General features: G+C 44.5%; 1 protein-coding gene and 1 long non-coding RNA gene across 4 annotated transcripts in view; both read left to right on the forward strand.

Annotated features, from left to right (window-relative positions):
* Positions 1–8,489: 8,489 nt before the first annotated feature.
* Positions 8,490–22,918, forward strand: part of GPR107 (G protein-coupled receptor 107) — a 62,915-nt gene continuing 48,486 nt past the window's right edge. For all 3 annotated transcript variants that reach the window (XM_047768680.1, XM_047768682.1, XM_047768683.1), the window contains exon 1: positions 8,490–8,630. In XM_047768680.1, coding sequence (XP_047624636.1) covers positions 8,490–8,630 — 141 coding nt within the window. The remainder of the gene's footprint in view (positions 8,631–22,918) is intronic.
* On the forward strand, positions 8,637–9,344 carry LOC125120448 (uncharacterized). Its single transcript, XR_007133321.1, has 2 exons — positions 8,637–9,034; positions 9,219–9,344. It is a non-coding gene; the product is annotated as an uncharacterized LOC125120448 (long non-coding RNA).

Here is a 22,918-nt window from a genome sequence, read left to right on the forward strand (position 1 = left end):
TGACTGCCTTCTAGAAGACTTCTCAAAAACAGTGACCACTTGTGAAAAGATGCTAATCAGGAGGAAAAAACAACCTGCGGCTGCTCAAAGAAGAAAAAGAAGGGGGGGGGGGACAGCAGAAAAAAATGAGAGAGAGAGAGACCACATTAAAAGGAAACTTTTTAAGATGAGTAAGCAGGAAATAGTCATAGGAACCCATTAAAAGCCACAGCAGCAGAACTACATGGAACTGGGTTAATGAGACCATGCTGCAAATATCTTTAACTTCATTAAGTTTGGCAGCAACTAAAAAAGGTTGGAAAGTGTCAGAATCTCCAAGAAATGAAGAAAAAAAAAAAAACACCACTGATCTTAAAACAATGGAAATCAATAGGATTCAGGATGAAGAGAAATAAGCCAGCAGAAAAAAGATAAAACAAATACAGCACAGAATTTTTTTAGGAAGAACTAAATCCACTAAGTTTCCTTTATAGTAAAAGGGAGTAATTTTTATTTTATTTTCTTATTATTTCTTTATTTTTATTTTTTATTTTTTTGCTTCTTAGGGCCACACCCATGGCATGTGGAAGTTCCCAGGCTAGGCATCAAATCAGAGCTACAGGTGGTGGCCTACAACATAGCCACAGATCCAAGCCTATCTGCATTCCACACCACAGCTCATGGCAATGCCGGATCCTTAACCCACTGAGCGAGGCCAGGGATGGAACCCGCAACCTCATGGAGACTAGTCAGATTCATTTCTGCTGCGCCACAATGGGAACTCCTAAAAGGGTGTGATTTTTAAGATAAAAAATTCTATGAACAAATGACTGACCTACTTAGGAGTCAGTTTTCACAAGAGATACTGCAAATCTTGACAGTGTAAATGCTGACATTATCTAGGGGTTCTGACTGGGTTCTAGACAGCCCTTTTACCTTCCAGTGGCATCCAGAGAACACTGATCCACCAAGTTATGATCTTGGCAGGCCGCTGTATACATCTCCACTGAATAATCTGAACCCATGGATGTTATTAGCACTGAAATAAGGTATCTAGACAAAGAGAGACCTTGAGTAGTTGCCATGCAGTTAGAGTAAACAATTCTGTTATGGCTGTTTGGTAGCTCTAATGGTGCTTGCAAGTAAGGAACATCTAATTCAGAGAAGACATGCAGATGGCCAAAAAACACATGAAAAGATGTTCGAGGCGTTCCCGTCGTGGCTCAGTGGTTAGCGAATCCTACTAGGAACCATGAGGTTGCGGGTTCCATCCCTGGCCTCACTCAGTGGGTTAAGGATCCAGTGTTGCTTGTGGCTGTGGTGTAGGTGGCAGACTCAGCTCGGATCCCACGTTGCTGTGGCTCTGGTGTAGACCAACAGCTACAGCTACAATTTGACCCCTAGCCTGGGAACCTCCATATGCTGCTGGAGTGGCCCTAGAAATGGCAAAAAGCCAAAAAAAAAAAAAAGATGTTCAACATCACTCATTATTAGAGAAATGCAAATCAAAACCACTCTGAGGTATCGCCTTACACCAGCCAGAATGGCCATCATCCAAAATAAGTGCTGGAGAGGGTGTAGAGAAAAAGGAACACTATTACGCTGTTGGTGGGATTATAAATTGGTCCAACCACTGTGGAAAACAGTATGGAGACTCCTCAGAAAACTAAAAATAGAACTGTCATTAGCTCCAGCAATCCCACTGCTGGGCATCTATCCAGAGAAAACCAGGACTCTCAAAGACACATGTACTCCAATGTTCACTGCAGCACTATTTTCAATAGTGAAGACATGGAAACAACCTAAATGTCCATCGACGGAGGAGTGGATAAAGAAGATGTGGTACATATACACAATGGAATATTACTCAGCCATTAAAAGGAACGAAATAATGGGCATTTTTAGCAACATGGATGGACCTAGAAATTATCATGCTGAGTGAAGTCAGTCAGATAATGAGACACCAACATCAAATGCCATCACTGACATGTGGAATCTGAAAAAAGGACACAATGAACTTCTTTGCAGAACAGATACTGACTCACAGACCTTAAAAAACTTATGGTTTCAAAATGAGACAGGTTGGGGGTGGGGGATGTACTGAGGATTTGGGATGGACAGGCTGTAGGGTTTGGTTGTGATGATTGTTGTACACCTGTAAATGTAATAAAATTCTTTAAGGAAAAAAATCTAATTCAGGAGCTTAGATGTATAGATATTTCTAACCTGTTTTATTTATTTATTTATTTATTTATTTTTATTTTTTATTTTTTATTTTTTGTCTTTTTTGTCTTTTCTAGGGCCGCACCCGAGGCATATGGAGGTTCCCAGGCTAGGGGTCGAATCGGAGCTGGAGCCGCTGGCCTACGCCACAGCCACAGCAACACGTGATCCGAGCCACATCTGTGACCTACAACCCCAGTTCATGGCAACACCAGATCCTTAACCCACTGAGCGAGGCCAGGGATCGAACCCACAACCTCATGGTTCCCAGTTGGATTTGTTAGCCACTGCGCCATGACGGGAACTCCTCCAACCTGTTTTAAAGGGGTTAGGTTTTGTAATTGTTCAGTTGGGATCCTAGTGTTCCACTACTCCTTAGGTGTGTGGCCTTTGGCAAATTAAACTCTCGGAGCTTCACTTAAAACAGGGATTTCATGCAGAGAGGAATAAATTAGGAGGTTGGGATTGGCATATACAAACTACTATATACAACATTGGTCAGTAACAAACACCTACTATGTAGCTTGGGGAAATCTATTTAATATTCTGTGATAGCCTGTATGAGGAAAGAATCTGAAAAAGAGTGAATACATATGTATAGGAATGGTTGATTCACTTTGTTGTACACCTGAAACATACAACATTGTAAGTCACCTATACTCCAACAAAATTTATTAAAAAAAAAAATAAGATGCATGTGAAGGTCCAAAAGGAAAAAACCACCACCAACAAAAACCAAAAACAAGGAACTCTTTGAGTTCCCTGGTGGTTCAGCGGATGAAGGATCAGGCACACCCTGGCTTGGGGAACGTCGCCATGCCGGGGGCATGGCCAAACAAACAAACAAAAAACAACCCCACCCCCACCCCAGGACCTCATAAGTGGCTGTGAGGCTGAAAGCAGGGAGCTGGCAATGAGCACAGGCTTTGGTGTGAGGCTGATTGGACAGCCCTGCACAGAAAGCTGTAGAGCTTTGGTTGAATTGTTTTCCTTTAAGCTTCAGTCTCCTCCTCCATAAAATGGAAATAATGCTGCTTTGTTTCAAAGATTACTGCAAAGAATAAAAGAAAAAAAATGATGGAAAATACTTCGCACATGAGGGCACAGGTACTGGTTCCCTTGCCCTTCCTCTTGTTTTCTGGAGGACTTTTCCTTCCTCCATTAAGTAAAGCAATCCTTAAAGCAGTTCTGATGCAGCAAGACAGACTGCCTAGACTACAATTGATTGGTTGTCCATTGGTAAAGCACTTTTTTTTTTTTTGGTCTTTTTAGGGCCACACCTGCAGCATATGGAAGTTCCCAGGTTGGGGTCCGATGGGAGCTGCAGCTGCCAGCCTACACTACAACCACAGCAATGCAGGATCTGAGCTGCACCTGCAACCTACACCACAGCTCATGGCAAGGCTGGATCCTTAACCCACTGAAGGAGGCTAGGGATCGAACCCGAGTCCTTATGGATACTAGTTGGGTTTGTTCATTACTGCTGAGCTACAGTGGGAGCTCCTGAAGCACTCTTCCTAATGAAATTTTCAGGATTTTTTTTTCCCCTTTAAAACAGCTTGCATCAGTTTCTAGATTAAAATTCTCCTCTTGTTCAGCATTCAAACTACTTACTAAGGGCCCAAGAAAGCAGTCTAGTGGAAAAAAATTGGAGTGGGATAAAAGTAGGAGCTCCATGGTGTGTAGAATCTTAAAACTGCGACCGATTTTTGTACTTGATAATGGAATTCCCCTGGTCTATAAAGATGTGCCTCAAATCAGGAAAAACCAGCTGGCCTGTGGCCGAGCAAGTCACACGGTGCCAACAGAGAAGTGAACTTGAAATTTCTCTTCAACCTGCAAGGACTGAAGATGTGTCAGGACACTCTCTGCAAGGAGAGGCCGTGGGCTTCCCCCACATCCTGAGAAATGACATTTCAAGTCAAAGAATGAAAGTGACATTTGACTTCTGAATGTATTGCCAGGCTTCAATTTGACTTCTAGTTCCGTATATGGTATTTACAGAGGTTTTTGGTCTGAAATGTCATCTCTTTTGATAAGAAAGACAAACGGGGAGTTCCTGTCGTGGCGCAGTGGTTAACGAGTCCGACTAGGAACCATGAGGTCGCGGGTTCAGTCCCTGCCCTTGCTCAGTGAGTTAAGGATCTGGCGTTGCCGTGAGCTGTGGTGTAGGTCGCAGATGCAGCTCGGATCCTGCGTTGCTGTGGCTCTGGCGTAGGCCGGTGGCTACAGCTCCGATTCGACCCCTAGCCTGGGAACCTCCATATGCCGAGGGAGCAGCCCAAAGAAATAGCAAAAAGACAAAAAAAAAAAAAAGAAAGACAAACGGCAATCATAACTGGAGAATATTAACCCAATGATCACTTTCAATATTTCCGGAAATTTCTAAACTCATGCCAAATAGTATTAATCACACTAAGTTCAAACTACAAATTCTGCTACTAGTGGCAACCTTTGGCAGATCTTGCAAAGCTAGGGGAAATGGAAAGAAAAGGCACTTGACCAAGAGCGTAAGGCTGAAAGTCAGGTTTAGGAGAGTCTTTCCAGCCCCTCCAGGCCTTTTCAGTCAATACCTTAAAGTTTTTTTTGTTTTGCTTTTGTCTTTTTGCCATTTCTTGGGTCACTCCCACGGCACATGGAGGTTCCTAGGCTAGGGGTCGAAGCAGAGCTGTAGCCGCCGGCCTACACCAGAGCCACAGCAACTCAGGATCATAGCTGTGTCTGCGACCTACACCACAGCTCACGGCAACGGCGGATCTTTAACCTACTGAGCAAGGACAGGGATGGAACACGCGACCTCATGGTTCCTAGTCGGATTCGCTAACCACTGAGCCACGACGGGAACTCCAATACCTTAAAGTTTAATGCCTCTTTGAAAATGTTGCCAGGGACAGGCAGGCCTAACTTGTTCTGTTACTCAACTTGTCTGTTCCCTGTTACAGTATTATGATTATGCAAATAATCTTTTCTTGAAACTCTGAAATCATGTGCTTAAATATAATTGCCAAGATAGCAGTTTTCACAAAATTTGAGAAGTAACTATCTAAAAAGATATTTCACTTTAGGTCTTTGCAATTAATATTCCCTTTCTTCTCTCAAATCCAAACTAGGGACTAACCATTATGGTTCTCAAATATCTGAAGAAGCTATTCCTCATAAACTTCTGTACAGACGGTGTTGGCATGTGACCCTGTGAAAGTCACATGATAATTCCCAAGGGAAATGAATGAAGGAATAAGAACCCAGGTTTGAACCCTTGTAGAACCGCTTTCCAGAGACTAAAGGACAAAGAGGGTCTATAAACTAGCTAAACATCTCATCAATTTTATATTCTTAAATAAAGTTAAGATCCCACCTGATCTTTCTGTTTTTAGAAGACTTGTATATACAAATTCACAACCAGAGATTTAAAAAAATGTACCTCACTTTAAAAGGTACAATAATACTCCAAAAAATTGCAAACTGCCTTTAAAAATGAAACTGCACTTGAAAATTCCCATTCTTTTTGACAAGTTTCATACGGAAGTGAAAATCAGCTGTCTTTGGTATTTCCTCTTGACACCTAAAAGAAAGTATCAATTGTTTTACATGTCTGCTATGTTCTTTCTTTGTTTTTTGGCCAGTCCTGAGGCATGTGGAAGTTCCCAGTCCGGGGATCAAACCTGTGCCACAGTGACCTGAGCCACAGCAGTGGCAATGCTAGATCCTTAACTACTAGGCCATGAGGGAACTCCTACTATGTTCTTTTGTTTGTTTGTCTGCCTTTTTTTTTTTTTTTTTTTAGGGCCACACCCACGGCATGTGGAGGTTCCCAGGCTAGGGGTCTAATCGGAGATGCTGCTGCCGGCCTTCGCCAGAGCCACAGCAACAGGGGATCCGAGCCTCGTCTGCAACCTACACCACAGCTCACGGCATCGCTGGATCCTTAACCCACTGATCAAGGCCAGGGACTGAACCCATGTCCTCATGGATACTAGTCGGGTTTGTTACCACTGAGCCACAACGGGAACTCCGAAATTAACTTTTTATAACAGTTGCTGGGCAGAGACTAAGAGCTAGGCTTGGTGGGTGGGACTGGATGGGAGGTCCCTCTGGGTCATTTATAAATGAGCAGGCCATCCCTGAATAATGAATCTAAACAAGTCTCATCTTTAAAAAGGAACAAAAATGTAGACCTTACCAAGATTTTGTGATCTGAAATGAGATAATGTATACATCAAAGTACTTAGCAGAATATTTGGCAAATTTAATTGCTCAATAAATAAATTAACTATTATCTCTTTTGTGGATTTCCAAAACAGAAAGTTTCTTGTTCTCAGTTTCTTCATCTGTAAAGTGAGGTACTAAGATCAAATGACAATTCTGTTCAAAGAAGTAAGATTCATAATAGATGGCTGAAGATCAGAGGTTGGAGAAAGAATCCACCAATTAGTAAATATTGCCTATCTTCCTGGCGATAACTTAGTCTTCTACCTTTGTCCTTGCAGAGGGTGTGACAGAAACCACTGGTTTTTGATTCAAGGGAAAAATTCATAGATTCATGACTTTTACTAAGGTTGTATCCAACTAAAAGATCTAGAAATTTTTCTCCTCTTTTTTTTTTTTTTCAGCCACACCTGTGGTATGTGGAAGTTCCCAGGTAGAGGAATTGCAGCTGCCGGCCTAAGCCACAGCCAGAGCAACACCAGATCTTAGCTGCATCTGCAACCTAAGCTGCAGCTTGGGGCAAGGTCCTGGAAACTTAACCCACTGAGCAAGGCCAGGGATGGAACCCACATCCTCATGGATACTCTGTCGGGTTCTTAACCCACTGAGGCACAGTAGGAACGCTACCGCCTCTATTCTTTACTTTCCCAACTGATTTTTTTTAACCTGAATATAGCGCTTTATCTCCATTAAAATGTATCATAGTAATTCCAGGTCCTAGTTCCAGTTAAAAACTTTAAAAATCTGATTCAGTCATTAAACACTTTAGTATACCGATAGTCATTCAGTATCGTGATTCCTGGTGTTTCTTTTTTAATAATGATTTCAGTTTTTCCATTATAGCTGATTTCCTGGTGGTTTTTATTTTATCCTCTTTTGCTTAAATGACTTCACACAAAGAGCATGCATTACTTGCAGTGGTGTGTGTGGCAAGCTAAAAAAAGAACCTAAGCAAATAAATAAACCTAGCTAGTCTACTGGCAATTTTAATAAACGTATTCTATAACTTCTTGGTAAAAAAATATAGTGAGTTGGAGGGAACCAACTACTGAATCCTATTAAAAATCGTCCTCCAGGAGTTCCCGTTGTGGCGCAGTGGTTAACGAATCCGACTAGGACCCATGAGGTTGCAGGTTCGGTCCCTGCCCTCGTTCAGTGGGTTAACGATCCGGCGTTGCCGTGAGCTGTGGTGTAGGTTGCAGACGCGGCTCGGATCCCGCGTTGCTGTGGCTCTGGCGTAGGCTGGCGGCTACAGCTCCGATTCGACCCCTAGCCTGGGAACCTCCATATGCCGCGGGAGCGGCCCAAAGAAATAGCAAAAAGACAAAAAAAAAAATCGTCCTCCAAATTCCAAAGATTAGAAACAAAGGATGAAATAGCATGAAGCACTGTAACACAGTATTTAGCAGCTCCCATGAAATTCCCTGTTCAACCTGAACAAATGACTTAATTTCTCAAGAGTTTCAGTTTGCTTATCGGTAAAGTGGGGATAATGCTCATTATCCCCCATCTCATCAGACTGTTCCAAGTTTAAATGCACACAACAGGCCTAACAAGTGCCTGATGAGGGCGCAATAAATTCCTATCACAATCACTTAGTCTGAAATTTTAGTGTGAAGTGCCTCAGAAAACCCAAAAGACCTATGACAAGTCATGCTGTTCGAGGAGTCAGTCCCATCGATAGCTAGGCAACTTGGAGGCATCCCCACCCTTGGAGAGCCGGGTCCCTCCGTGGGCCCAGTAGCGCAGATCCACCACCGCTTTCAAAGCTCCACTGGGGGGAGAGGAGGCCTGAGCTAGTCCCGCCCAGCGACCGTTGCCATGGCAACCGGCACACCCTCCCCACAGGGTGTGCAACGTCTTCGGGCTAAACCAAAAGTCTGCACAGGAGAGGCCAACTGAACGGCCCCCGAAATGGCCAGCTCAGGCCTATCAGCGACTTCCTCGGCCAAACACTCCACGAAGAAGGTCTTAGTCCCCGTCTCCGGCAGCTGAACTCCTCTTCCCGGCTTCCGGCGGCCGCCGACCTTTAACCCCGGAAGTGGGCGGGAGAGGAAGCGACTGGTGATGCTGGAACAAACATGGCTGCCCCGGCGCCCGTCGGCCTCTCGGGCTCACGCAGTCCTCTGCTGGCCGCCGGACTTCGGCTGCTCCCGCTACTGGGGCTGCTGCAGCTGCTGGCCGAGCCCGGCCTGGGCCGCGTCCACCACCTGGCGCTCAAGGTGAGGCCCACCGCGGCCGGGCAGGACCGGGACGGGGGGGCGGAGGCCGCGGCCGCTCCGGGACTGGGGGCGACTTGGGCCCAGGGGAGAGGGGCTGTGGACTCTTGGGCCCCCGCCCTCCCGGCGCGGCTTCCCTCGGAGAGGCGTCTGTTGGGAACTGTGGGAATGTTGGGAGTCCTCCGTCTGTCTGGAAGTGGCAGGAAGATTCGAACTGAATGTGGGGAAGGGGCTGAACTGCGGCGTAACCCTAAAGGACTCAGGAGGCCGCGCTTGTAATCCTTGCTGGCTTCCCTAGCTTCCTTGCCGCAGGCAGCCAGTCCTTCCTCGTCACTTCCAACTTTTATCCCGACTTGGATTGTCCGCGGTCTCCACTTGTCCGTCCCCTTGAGCCTGGTCTTTGGAAGGTACGCCGAACCTTGCCTCAGTTTCCCAGTTGGGCTTCGTGTTCTCTCTGGACTGGTCAAAGCTGGAATCTCCGGGAGGAATTCAAATTTCGCTTGAAAGACGAGACCAGGAATTTAAAACCAGCGTTAAAAATATGTTTCTAATTAGAGGCTCTGCCTTTTTTCCTCTCTCTCCTGTGTCTAGGGAAGAGATTTATGACAGGCCTCGGATGATCCCTTGGATCTTGCTTTTTAACTCAAAACGTGCCCCCAGGCGATTCAGCAGGTTATGATATCTGGAGAATGGAAGAATAAATCATTATGATCCAAAGCCTTGTACATTATTTTCATAATAGACAGTTTTCTTAGAAGTGTGGTATTGTAGAAAGTTTGTCTTATTAAGACTCATTTCTTTAACAAAGCATTATATTTTGTGAATGTACAGTTTAAAGAATATATAATCAGGAGTAAAAAGCCTGGCCAGACCCATGTTCCATACTTTGGGTATCAGTTGTTTGTAAATACAAATTATCCTGATTAATATGATTCTCAGAGTTCCCTGGTGGCTCAGTGGGTTAAGGATCTGGCATTGTCATTGCTGTGGCTGGAGTGGCTGCTGTGGCACGCGTTGGATCCCTGGGCCTAAAACTTTAGCATGCCACCGGCTTGGCAAAAAAAAAAAAAAAAAAGATTCTCAACTGCTTGTAGAACGTGAACTCCTGCATTCTTTTCTTGGCATTTTAGGGCTGAGCCTGCCTGCAGCATATGGAAGTTTTCAGGCTAGGAGTCAAATCAGAGCTACAGCTGCTGGCCTGCGCCACAACAATCTTAGGATTCCAGCTGTGTCTGCGACCTACACCACAGATCACGGCAAGGCCAGATCCCCGACCCTTGAGTGAGGCCAGGGATCAAACACGCATCCTCATGGATACTAGTTGGATTCATTTCCACTGCACTACGACAGGAACTCCCCCTGAATTCTTTTTTTTTTTTTTTGTCTTTTTGCTATTTCTTTGGGCCGCTCCTGCGGCATATGGAGGTTCCCAGGCTAGGGGTCGAATCAGAGCTGTAGCCACCAGCCTGTGTCAGAGCCACAGCAACGCAGGATCCGAGCCGTGTCTGCAACCTACACCACAGCTCACGGCAACGCCGGATCGTCAACCCACTGAGCAAGGGCAGGGATCGAACCCGCAACCTCATGGTTCCTAGTCGGATTCGTTAACCACTGCGCCACGACGGGAACTCCTGAATTCTTTTTTAAATTAGAAACAAGTCCTTTCATTTTTATTCACTTTTCTTGTTCCATGCTACATTTTCTTTTCTTTTCTTTCTTCTTCTTCTTTTTTTTTTTTTCTTTTGTCTTTTAGGGCTGCACTGGCAGCATATGGAGGTTCCCAGGCTAGGGGTTGAATCAGAGCTATAGCTGCCGGCCTACACCAGAGCCATAGAAATGCCAGATCCAAGCCGAGTCTGCGACCTACACCACAGCTCACAGCAATACCAGATCCTTAACCCACTGAGCTAGGCCAGGAACGGAATCCGCAACCTCGTGGTTCCTAGTTGGATTCGTTTCTGCTGAGCCACAATGGGAACTCCTTGTTTTATTTTTTTGGCCATGCCCACAGCAGAACTCCTCCATGCTACATTTTCTATCATTCTGGTTTTCTTAGTTCCAAATTTTTTCTCTTTTGTTCTTTCTTTAGATTCTTTAATTTTTTGAAATGGTTGTATTAAGGCATAGTTTACATATATTAAAATTCACCCATTTTAGGAGTTACCTGGTGGTGCATCTGGTTAAGGATCTGGTGTTGTCACTGCGTGGCTTGGGTACTACTGTGATGCAGGGTCAGTCCCTGGCTAAGAACTTTAGCACGCCTTGGGTGAGGCCAGAAAGAAACCAAAAAAAAAACCAAATAGAAAAAGTTTTTTTTAAGGAGCTCCCATTGTGGCTCAGTGGCAACGAACCCGACTAGTATCCGTGAAGAGTTGGATTCAGTCCCTGGCCCTGCTCAGTGGGTTAAAGACACAGCGTTGCCCTGAGCTGTGGTGTAGGTTGCAAATGTGACTTGGATCTGGCGTGGCTGTGGTGTAGGCTGGCAGCTGAATTTCTGATTCAACCCCTAGCCTGGGAACTTAACATATGCCTCCCCAAAAGGACCAAAAACAAAAAACAAAAAAAATTTTAAATCAGAATCTAAATATTGTCCTCACAATATGATTGGTAAGTATTCTTAAGTCTCATGATCTAGGGGTTCTCACTCCTCCCTTCCACTCCCCGCCCCACCCCCCTGACTAAATTTTGCTGATTATTTCCCTGCATGCAGTATAGTTTAGTATGTTCATCTGCCTTCCTTCCTATGTGCCCTAGATATGCTGGAGTGTGTGTATGTTTTAAGAAAAGCTAGAAATTCAGTGCTTTCATTTGAAATTAGCTGGCAACTAAGTCAAATATAAAAACAAAAACTCACACCAGTCAGAATGGCCATCATTAATAAGTTCACAAATAACAAATGCTGAAGGGGTGTGGAGAAAAGGGAATCCTCCTGCACTGTTGGTGGGAATGGAAGCTGGTACAACCACTATGGAGAACAGTATGGAGGTACCTTAGAAAACCATACATAGAACTACCATGTGACCCAGCAGTCCCACTCTTGGGCATGTATCCAGACTAAACTTTCCTTGAAAAAGACACATGCACCCACATGTTCATTGCAGCACTATTCACAATAGCCAAGACATGGAAACAACCCAAATGTCCATCGACAGATGATTGGATTAGGAAGATGTCACACACACACACACACACACACACACACACACACACACACACACACACACACTGGAATACTACTCAACCATGAAAAAGAATGAAATAATGCCATTTGCAGCAACATGGATGGAACTAGAGACTCACTGAGTGAAGTAAGTCAGAAAGAGAAAGACAAATACCATATGATATCACTTATATCTGGAATCTAATATACGGCACAAATGAACCTTTTCATGGACTTGGAGAAGAGACTTGTGGTTGCCAAGGTGTAGGGGGAGGGAGTGGGATGGATGGGGAGCTCGGGGTTAACAGAGCAGACTATTGCCTTTGGAATGGATGAGCAATGAGATCCTGCTGTGAAGCACTGGGAACTATGTCTGGTCACTTATGAAGGAGCATGATAATGTGAGAAAAAAGAATGTATACATGTATGTGTAACTGGGTCACCCTGCTATACAGGAGAAAATTGACAGAACACGGTAAACCAGCTATGATGGAAAAAAATTAAAATCATCATGTAAAAGCAACAGACAAACAAAAAGCATCCACTAAAAAACATAAATAAATAAAAACAAAAACAACATACAGTGGTTGCCAAATATAACACATTTGTGGACTGTTACGGTCAGTGGACTACCACTTGGGGAGCTGTTTGAAGGAAGTGACTAAGGGAGTTCCTATGTAGCTCAGCAGGTTAAGGATCCAGCGTCACTGCAGCTGCTTGGATTGCTGCTGTGGTGTGGGTTTGATCCCTGGCCTGGGAACTTCCTCATGCCTCGGATGAAGCCAAAAATAAAGAATTGGTTAGGTAAGTGACTGTTAGCTAGCTCAGTTAATGTTACGGTTTGGGAGTTCCCATCATGGCGCAGCGGAAATGAATCCGACTAGGAACCTTGAGGTTGCGGGTTCAATCCCTGGCCTCGCTCAGTGGGTTAAGGATCCGGTGTTGCAGTGAGCTGTGGTGTAGGTCGCAGATGTGGCTCAGATCCCACGTTGCTGTGGCTGTGGTGTAGGCCAGTGGCTGTGGCTCTGATTGGACCCCTAGCCTGGGAACCTCCATATGCCGAGGGTTCAGCCCTAGAAAAGGCAAAAAGACAAAAAAAAAAAAAATTTCAGTTTGTGAGAGAAACTAAAGCATCGTTACTCCACTTGCTTTATATTTGAAAGTGGTTTAAAATGTGAAGTTGCTGGGGGAACATAAAACATTTCTTATGTTTTTTTGTTTTTTTTGTTTTTTTTAATTTTTAGGGTTTCTTTTGGTGGTGGCGGGGTTGGCCATCGTGTCCTTAACCTGCTGTGCCACCAAGGAACTCCTCCTGTGTTCTAATTAGTGAAAAGAGCAGGATTGTCAGTGTAAAACAATCTTTTAAAGTAAGGGAAAAAAGGAGAAACTACACCAAAATAGTAGTTGTCTTTAGCAATTATGGGAATGTTTTTTTTTTTTCCTTTCAGGGCCACACCCGTAGCATGTGGAAGTTCCCAGGCTAGGGGTCTAATCGGAGCTGTAGCCGCCAGCCTACACCACAGCCACAGCAACGCCAGATCCAAGCTGCGTCTGCGACCTCCACAGCTCACAGCAACGCCGGATCCTTAACCCACTGATCGAGGCCAGGGATCAAACTTGCGTCCTCATGGATCCTAGTCAGATTCGTTTCCGCTGAGCCACGATAGGAGCGCCATGTTTTCTTCCTTCTTTCATCTCTAGATCTGACCTTTGTCCTAATCACCAGGCCGGTGTATCCAATTTCTTTTTTTTTTTTTTTTTTGCTATTTCTTGGGCCGCTCCCGTGGCATATGGAGGTCCCCAGGCTAGGGGTCGAATCGGAGCTGCAGCCACCAGCCTACGCCAGAGCCACAGCAACGCGGGATCCGAGCCGCGTCTGCAACCTACACCACAGCTCACGGCAATGCCGGATCGTTAACCTACTGAGCAAGGGCAGGGATCGAACCCACAACCTCATGGTTCCTAGTCGGATTCGTTAACCACTGCGCCACGACGGGAACTCCGTATCCAATTTCTTAACCCCCACTTGTGCTTAGATGTCTCCTAAGCACCTCTGTATGTCAGAAACCAGCCCATCCTCCGGCTCCCTTCACCCTCAACCTATATATACTCTTTCTTCAGTTTTTCTTTTCTCAGTAACTGGGACCACCAGCTGCTCATGTTCTCAAGTCAGAAATCTTTCATTCTTCTCATCACCACGCACCGTAGCTGTGTGCTGTAAATAAACAGCTCTCCAGTCCACTCACTGCTGTCATCACCACTGTGACTGTTTGGTCTGAGCCATCCTTGCAGCTTTATTTTTTTTTTCCCCACTCTTTAGGGCTACCCTCCCAGCATTTGGAGGTTCCCAGGCTAGGGGTTGAATTGGAGCTACAGCTGCCGGCCTACGCCACAGCCACAGCAACGCAGGATCTGAGCCACGTCTGCAACCTACACCACAACTCATGGCAATGCCAGATCCTTAACCCACTGAGCAAGGCCAGGGGTCCAAGCCGCAACCTCATGGTTCCTAGTTGGATTCGTTTCTGCTGCGCCACAATGGGAACTCCTTTTTTTTCCTCCTTTTTCTTTTTTTTCTTCTAGCTCTTGAAGCAGGGTGGCCTCCTCATACCTGGTGTCCTGGCATCACTGCAGTGTATGTTTTGTTTTGTGTCTGGAATAATCTTCCTCAAAGCCAAACCTAGTCCTGTCACTCTGCTTTGAAACCCATCAGCAGCACCCAGTTCTCCTTGGGCTGGGGGTACTCAAACCCCTGAGACTCCTAGTCTTTCTTTGAGCCGGTCTCCTCTGTAGTCTCATTGCCCTTCCTTTCTTTTCTTTTTTTCTTTTTGTCTTTTTAGGGCCGCATCTGTAGCATATGGACATTCCAGGCTAGGGGTTGAATCAGAGCTGTAGCTGCTGGCCTGCACCACAGCCACGCCAGATCCAAGCCTCATCTGCCACCTACGCTACAGCTCATGGCAATGCTGTATCCTCAACCCGCTGAGCGAGGCCATGGATTGAACCTGCATCCTCATGGATACTAGTCAGGTTCATTACTGCTGAGCCATCACAGGAACTCCTCCTTCAGTCATTTCTATGTCCTAGGATCGCCCATCTGGATATATATCTCTCTCTCCTCGATCCCCTTGCAGATAATGCATAAGCTATGTACAGGGAGCCATAGCAAATGGTTGGGAATTACCTGAATGCTCAGGTAATGCATTGGGAAAGTGGATGTATCCTGATGTACGTGTGGTGGAATACACGCTGATGAAGTGAGGAATTAGAGTGTGTTCAATGTGTCAACACGGATGGGGCCTCAGAGGATACAGTGTTGTCTGAGAATACAAGTTGCCAGAAGTATGCATTGTGACAGTTTATCCAGATTTTTTTTTTTTTTTTAGGGCTGCACCCGAGGCCTGGGGAGGTTCCCAGGCTAGAGGTCGAATTGGAGCTGTAGCTCCTGGCCTGCACCACAGCCACAGAAACGAGGGATCTGAGCCACATCTGCAACCTACACCACAGCGCACAGCAATGCCAGATCTGTAATCCACTGAGTGAGGCCAGGGATCGAACCTGCAGCCTCATGGTTCCTAATGGATTCGTTTCTGCTGCGCCACAATGGGAACTCCCCAAATTTTAAAAATAGAGTGATGCTATATGATGTTTATGGTTATGGATATGTCTAGTGAAAACAGAGAGACACTTAGCCAGTTCATGAGCTTTGCACCTACTAACATGAAAATTTTAAGCAAGTTTTACCACTCTTAGCCTCTGTTTCCTCATCCATAAAATGAGCATGCCAGTAACGACCTCATAGTGTTGCAGTAAGAGTGAATGGTGATAAAGCTCTTCCTAGCACAGTCCTGGGTTCAAGGTGAGGTGCTCGAAATCTCTGTGATCCTTGGAGAAACAGACAAAACTCACTGCTGAGTCAGTGCTGATGGAAATGATGGGGTAGGTGTGGAAAATGTAACTGAATCTTCATTCCTCGTGTCAGGTGCTGTCATCCTTACTCTACTCGGGCAACTCCTTGTCTTGCCTCCTTTTGCTTTGTCACTCTACCGCCAAGAGACTGACTTCGCTGCCCCTTATCCAGAGAGTATCTGGAGGGAGCCATGTGAGCGCTGAGGCTTCTCTCTCCTCCACTCACACCCATCCTCAGACACTCGCAGTGGGTGGGCCGTTTGTCCCAGGGCACCCAGAACTCTGGTCCCTGTGGTGGAAGGAGAAGTTTCCTTGTTCCTGGATAGTTAGCACTGGCTGTTGGAGATTTTTTTTTTTCCCTGTCCTTGTAGGGCCGTACCTGCGGCATATGGAAGTTTTCAGGCTAGGGGTCGAATCAGAGCTGCAGCTGCTGGCCTACACCACAGCCACAGCAACCCTGGATCTGAGCTGCATCTGCGACCTCTGCCACAGCTTGTAGCAATACCAGATCCTTAACCCACTGAGCAAGGCCAGGGACTGAACCCACATCCTCGTGGATACTAGGCGGGTACTTAATCTGCTGAACCATAAAAGAAACTTTGGGGGTTTTTTTGTTTTTTTGTTTTTTTTTTGAGACTGAGTGTCACTTCTTGGGCCTCAGCCATTAGTGATATTTTGTACATATTGGTTTATTTACTTTGAGCTAAATCAAATAAAGGTGAACGAATGATTAGAATGTATGACCTTCCTGGTCCCTTTTAATCTCAAAATTTCCATCTCTACAGTTTGTATAGTGAAATACAGTGCACGGAGTCACTTCCTTATAGGTCTTATTTGATGCAGTGACATGGTAGCCTAAAATGGACTGTTGGAGGTTAGGTTAGGTGAGGACTGGCAAATGGTGGAACTTAAAAACAGCAACCGAGGAGTTCCCGTCTCAGCTTCGTCGCTTAAGAATACTCCCAGTATCCGTGAGGATGCAGGTTCGATCCCAGGATCCGGTGTTGCTGCAAGCTATGGCATAGACCACAGTTGTGGCTCGGATCTGGTGTCACTGTGGCTGTGGCGTAGGCTCCAATTCCACCCGTAGCCTGGGAACCTCTATATGCTGAATGTGTGTTTCCCCCCAAATGAGTTTTTTGGGTAATTATAGTGACTTCATGGCCTTTGTTAGAAATTTAGAAAATACAAGGAATCAGTTACTACCCGTCATCCTGCTGATACTAATCTTTTCACGGTGTGATGAATTACTTTCAAATCCTTTGTAAATAAATAATTGTAAATATATGTGCCTTTTAATTTTTTTAAACAAATTTAGCTCTTACTGTATATAGTTTGGATTCTGCTCTTTGGGGTTAATATTTTTTCTAGCTTTATTGAGGTAGAAATTGACAAATTGTGTATTTAAAATATACAATGTGAATGTGATTTTTTGTTTTTGTTTTTTTTTACAACATGATGGTTTTTTGTTTTTGTTTTTTTTCTTTTTAGGGCTGCACTCCACGACATATGGAGGTTCCCAGGCTAGGGGTCGAATCAGAGCTACAGCTACCAGCCTACACCACAGCCACAGCAACGCAGGATCTGAGCTGCGTCTGTGACCTTCCTGGCAGAGCTTATGGCAACACCAGATCCTTAACCCACTGAGCGAGGCCAGGGATCGAACCCACAACCTCATGGTACCTAGTTGGATTTGTTTCCACTGTGCCACAGTGGGAACTCCTACAACGTGATGTTTGATATACGTTGGGAAATGATTACCACAGTCAAGCGCATTAGCATACACATCACCATTTGTATCTTTATGTGTGTGAGCAATTAAGATTTACTCTCTCTGCAGATTTCAAGTAAACAATACTGTAAACCGTGGTTACCACTCTGTGCAGTAGTTACTTTAGAACAAGTGTCTGAAACTTTGTACCCTTTGACCAGCATCTCTCCGTTTCCTTCCCCCAGCCCCTGGTAACCACCATTCTGCTCTCTAAATTTAACTTTTTTAGATTTCTCATGTAAGTGAGATTGCGAGGTATTTGTCTTTCTGTGTCTGGCTTGTTTCGTTTAGTATAACGTCTTCCAGGTTCATCTATGCTGTCGCAAATGACAAGATATCCTTCTTTTTTAAGACTGAAAATAGTCCACACACACACACTTTTTTTTTTTTTTTGTCTTTTTGCCATTTCTTGGGCTGCTCCCGCGGCATATGGAGGTTCCCAGGCTAGGGGTCGAATCGGAGCTGTAGCCACTGGCCTACGCCAGAGCCACAGCAACATGGGATCTGAGCCGCGTCTGCGACCTACACCACAGCTCACAGCGATGCCGGGTCCTTAACCCACTGAGCAAGGGCAGGGATTGAACCCGCAATCTCATGGTTCCTAGTCAGATTCGTTAACCACTGTGCCACGATGGGAGCTCCCACTTTTTTTTTTTTAATCCGTTTATCTGCTGACAACTACTGAAATTCTTATTGTGGCTGTTTTGAATAGTACTGCCAGGAACATGAGATTGCAGCTATCTTTTCAAGATAGTGGTTTTGTTTCTTTTAGATAAGTACCCAGAAGTGGGATTGCTGGAGCATATAGAGTTCTAATTTTATTTTGTGAGGAAACAATACTGTTTTCCATATTGGCTGTTCCAATTCACATTCCCACCAATGGTGTTTAAAAGTTCCACTGGAGGAGTTCCCGTCGTGGCTCAGTGGTTAGCGAATCTGACTAGGAACCATGAGGTTGCTGGTTTGATCCCTGGCCTTGCTCAGTGGGCTAAGGATTCGGCGTTGCTGTGAGCTGTGGTGTAGGCCACAGATGTGGCTCGGATGCCACATTGCTGTGGCTCTGGCAGAGGCCAGTGGCTGCAGCTCTGATTGGACCCCTAGCCTGGGAACCTCCATATGCCGTGGGAGTGGCCCTAGAAAAGGCAAAAAGACAAAAAAAAAAAGTTCCACTGGAATTTTCTGGTGACTCAGCAAGTTAAGGATCTGGCATTGTCACTGCTGTGGCTTCAGTCTGATCCCTGGCCTGAGAACTTCTCTATGCCTAGGGTGCAGCCAAAAAAAAAAAAAAGTTCCTCCAGCACCTCATCCTTATCAACACTTGTTACCTTTTGACTTTTTGATAATCACCTTGTAACAGGTGTGAGGTGATACTTCATTGTGGTTTTAATTTGCATTTTCCTGATGGTTAGTGATGTTGAGCAACTTTTCATATGTCCGTTGGCCATTTGTATGTCTTTTGAGAAATATCTATTCACATCCTTTGTCCATTTTTAAATCAGGTTATTTGCTGCTGTTGAGTTGTTTGAACTCCTTGTGAATTTGGGGTATTAACCCTTTAACTGATATATGGTTTGCAAATATTTTTCCTCTATCCAAAAAAATCATTGCCCAGACCACTGCTAAGAAGCTTTTTTTCCTGTGTTTTCTTGTAGTAGCTTTATAGTTTCAGATCTTACATTTAAGTCTTTAATCCATTTTATTTACTGATTTCAGCCATGCCTGAGGCATGCAGAAGTTTCCAGGCCAGGGATTGAACCTGCATCACATCAGTCACCAGAGTCACAGCAGTGATGATGCTGGATACTTAACCTACTGAGCCACCAGTGAATTCCTTAGTACATTTTACATTTATTTTTATATATGGGTTTCATTCGTCTGCGTGTGACTGTCCAGTTTTCCCAATGTCACTTATGCAGGAGACTGTCCTTTCCCTCCTGTGTTTTCTTTGCCTCTTTGTCTAAGAGAGTTGACCATAAATGAGTGGATTTATTTCTGGCTCTGTTTTCCGTTCCATCCGTCTATGTGTCTCTTCTTTTATGCCAATACCATACTGTTTTGATTACTATAGCTTTGTAATATATTTCAGAATATATAGTCAGTGTGATGCTTCCAGCTTTGTTCTTCTTAAGATTGCTTTAGCTATTTTAGGTCTTTTGTGGTTCCTTGTGAATTTAGAATTGTTCTATGTCTGTGGAAAATGCCATTGGAATTTTGATTGGGATTACATTGCATAGTATGGCTAGTATGGACCTTTTAACAATATTCTTCCAGTCCATGAATATAGCTTCTCTCTCCATTCACTTGTGTCTTCTTCAATTTCTTTCATTTTCAGTGTATAGATCTTTCATCTTTTTGGTGAGATTTATTCCTAAATATTTTATTGTTTTTTATGCTGTTGAAAATGGAACTGATTCTGTTTCTCTTTCATATATTTCGTTGTCATTGTATAAAAAGTGCTGCAGATTTTTATATATTGATTTTGTCCTGCAACTTTACTGAATTTATTAATTTCTATAGTTTCTTTTCTTTTCTTTTCTTTTTTTTTTTTTTTTTTAGGGCATGTGGAGGTTCCCAGACTAGGGGTCTAATTGGAGCTACAGCTGCCAGCCTACACCACAGCCACAGCAACGTGGGATCCGAGCCTTGTCTGCAACTTACACCACAGCTCACAGCAACGCTGGGTTTTAACCCAGTGAGCAAGGCCAGGGATCGAACCTGCAATGTCATGGTTCCTAGTCGGATTCGTTTCCACTGTGCCACAACGGGAACTCCTCAGTAGTTTCTTGGCAGATTCTTTAGTGTTTTCTGCATATAAGATCATGTTATCTGCAAATAGAGACAGTTTTACTTCTTACTTTCCAATTTGGATACCTGTTGTTTTTATTGCTCTGGCTGGAACTTCCAGTACTTTGTCACCTAAGAGTGGTGAGAGTAGGCATCCTTGTTTGGTTCTGTTCTTGGAAAGTTTTCATCTTTTCAGTTTTGAGTATTATGTTACCTGTGGTTTTGTCATGTTACAGCCATATTATGCTCATGTATATTCCTTACATACCTAATTTGTTGAGAGTCTTTATCATGAATGGATGTTGTGCTTGTCAAATGCTTTTTCTGTATATGTTGAAATAATCATAGGATTTTTCCCCCTTCACTTCATTAATGTGGTGTGGCACATTTATTGATTTATATTTGTTGAACCATCTTTGCATCTCAGGGGTACATTTGATCATGGTGTCTGATCCTTTTAATATGCTTTTGAATTTAGTTTGTTAGTATTTTTTTGTTTTGTTTTGTCTTTTTGCCTTTTCTAGGGCTGCTCCCTCGGCATATGGAGGTTCCCAGGCTAGGGGTCGAATCGGAGCTGTAGCTGCCGGCCTACACCACAGCCACAGCAATGCCAGATCTGAGCCATGTCTTAGACCTACACCACAGTTCACAGCAACACCAGATCCTTAACCCACTGAGCAAGGCCAGGGATCGAACCCGCCACCTCATGGTTCCTAGTCGGATTTGTTAACCACTGTGCCACGACGGGAACTCCTAGTTTGTTAGTATTTTGTTGGAGATTTTTGCATCTTTGTTCATCAAGGATATTGGCTCATAATTTCCTTTTCTTTTTTTTTTTTAAAAAGCCATTGAATGGTACACTTTATTTATTTATTTATTGTCTTTTTGTCTTTTTAAGGCCGCACCTGTGGCATATGGAAGTTCGAAGGTTAAGGTCTGATCTGAGCTGTAGCTTCTGGCCTATACCACAGCCACAGCAATGCCAGATCCGAGCCGCATCTGTGACCTACACCACAGCTCATGGCAGCACTGGATCCTCAACCCGCTGAGCGAGGCCAGGGATGGAACCCTCAACCTCATGGTTCCTAATCAGATTCGCTTCTGCTGTGCCACGAGGGAACTCCATAATTTTCTTTTTCTTGTAGCATCCTTGTAGGCTTGGTATCAGGATAATTCTGGCCTTGTAAAATAAGTGTGGAAGTGTTCCCTCCTCTTTAGGTTTTTGGAAGAGTCGGAGATGCATCAGTGTTCATTTTCCTTTGACCGATTGAATAGCAGTTCAGTCTCCTTATTCGTTATTGGTCTGTTCAGATTTTCTCTTCGTGATCGAGCCTTGGTGTGTTGCGTGTGTCTAGGAGCGTGGACATTGCTTCTAGCGATCTAACCTGCATTTAGTGTTACGCTGTGATTACTTTCCCACGTGAGGGGATGGTGGTATGCAAATGGCCTTCACTTCAGATCTGCCTTTTGCAGTCTGCACGGTCCAGGGCGGTCATTTCACCTCTGAACTCGTCTTCATCCCTGTGGTGGGGACGCTGCTCTTAACTCCCTGGCTGAGCGAGGAGTAGATTCGTGGGAAAGCTCCTGGCCTGTGACCCAGTTTGGGACGTGCTGAAACCGTGGAGTTGTGATGCCGGTAGGACTGTTTAAAACAGTCTTCAAAAACATGTTTTTAATGGCATTGTATTATCAGGTGAAATGCTATATAAAAGTAAGAAAAGGCTCAGTTCTCTTGTGGCTCAGTGGGTTTGGGATCCAAGCATTGTCACTGCTGTGGTACGGGGTTTGGTCCCTGGCCCGGGCTTCCGCATGCTGGGAGTGCGGCCAAAAAAAATAAAGGGAGAGAAAACAGTGAAGGAGTGTACTGTTTGTATGGAAAAAAATAACTGTCGTATGGTTGAAATTGTAACATTTTCCTTAAAAAACCTAGAAAATATACATCGAGCTAGACTAAATGACAACAAAGCTTCCATTTTCCTGCACAGCGTCTAAATGCAGGATAAATTAGAACAAGCATGCTTTTAATATTTCAACTTTGTTGAAGTATAATATATATGCTAAAAAAAAAATACTCATTTTGTAAGCGTGCAACTCAGTGAGTTTCTACTGCGTAAGAACACTTGTACAACCGGCAGTGTTACCCAGGCACTTCCAGAAGCTCCTTAAGGCCCCTCCCCTGCAAGTGACTGCAAAGTCTGTCCCTCCTGGGAATCACCAACCACCGTCCTGACCTCTGTCACCATGGAGTATTTCCCCCTTGTTTGAATTTCGTTTTTCTTTCTTTTCTTTTTCTTTTTTTTTTGTTTTTTGTTTTTTTAGGGCTGCACCCACGACATATGGAAGTTTCCAGGCTAGGGGTTGAATTGGAGCCGCAGCTGCTGGTCTACACCACAGCCACAGCAACGCAGGATCTAAGTTGCAACCCACTGAGTGAGGCCAGGGGTCACATCTGCATCCTCATAGATACTTATGGGGTTCATAACTGCTGAGCCACAGCTGGAACTCCTGAATTTCTTATATCTGTGGTCATTATGGCTTATTTTACTTAGTGTTATGTCTGTGAGATTCATCCTTGTTGCGTGGGGCAGGAATTTTTTCATTTTCTTTCATTCTTCTTCTGTAGCCTGTTTCATCTGGGGATTTTGCCAGAATATTAAGCCCTAATGT

Source organism: Phacochoerus africanus, chromosome 2 (assembly GCF_016906955.1).
Source record: "Phacochoerus africanus isolate WHEZ1 chromosome 2, ROS_Pafr_v1, whole genome shotgun sequence".
In the NCBI taxonomy this organism is placed as follows: domain Eukaryota; kingdom Metazoa; phylum Chordata; class Mammalia; order Artiodactyla; family Suidae; genus Phacochoerus; species Phacochoerus africanus.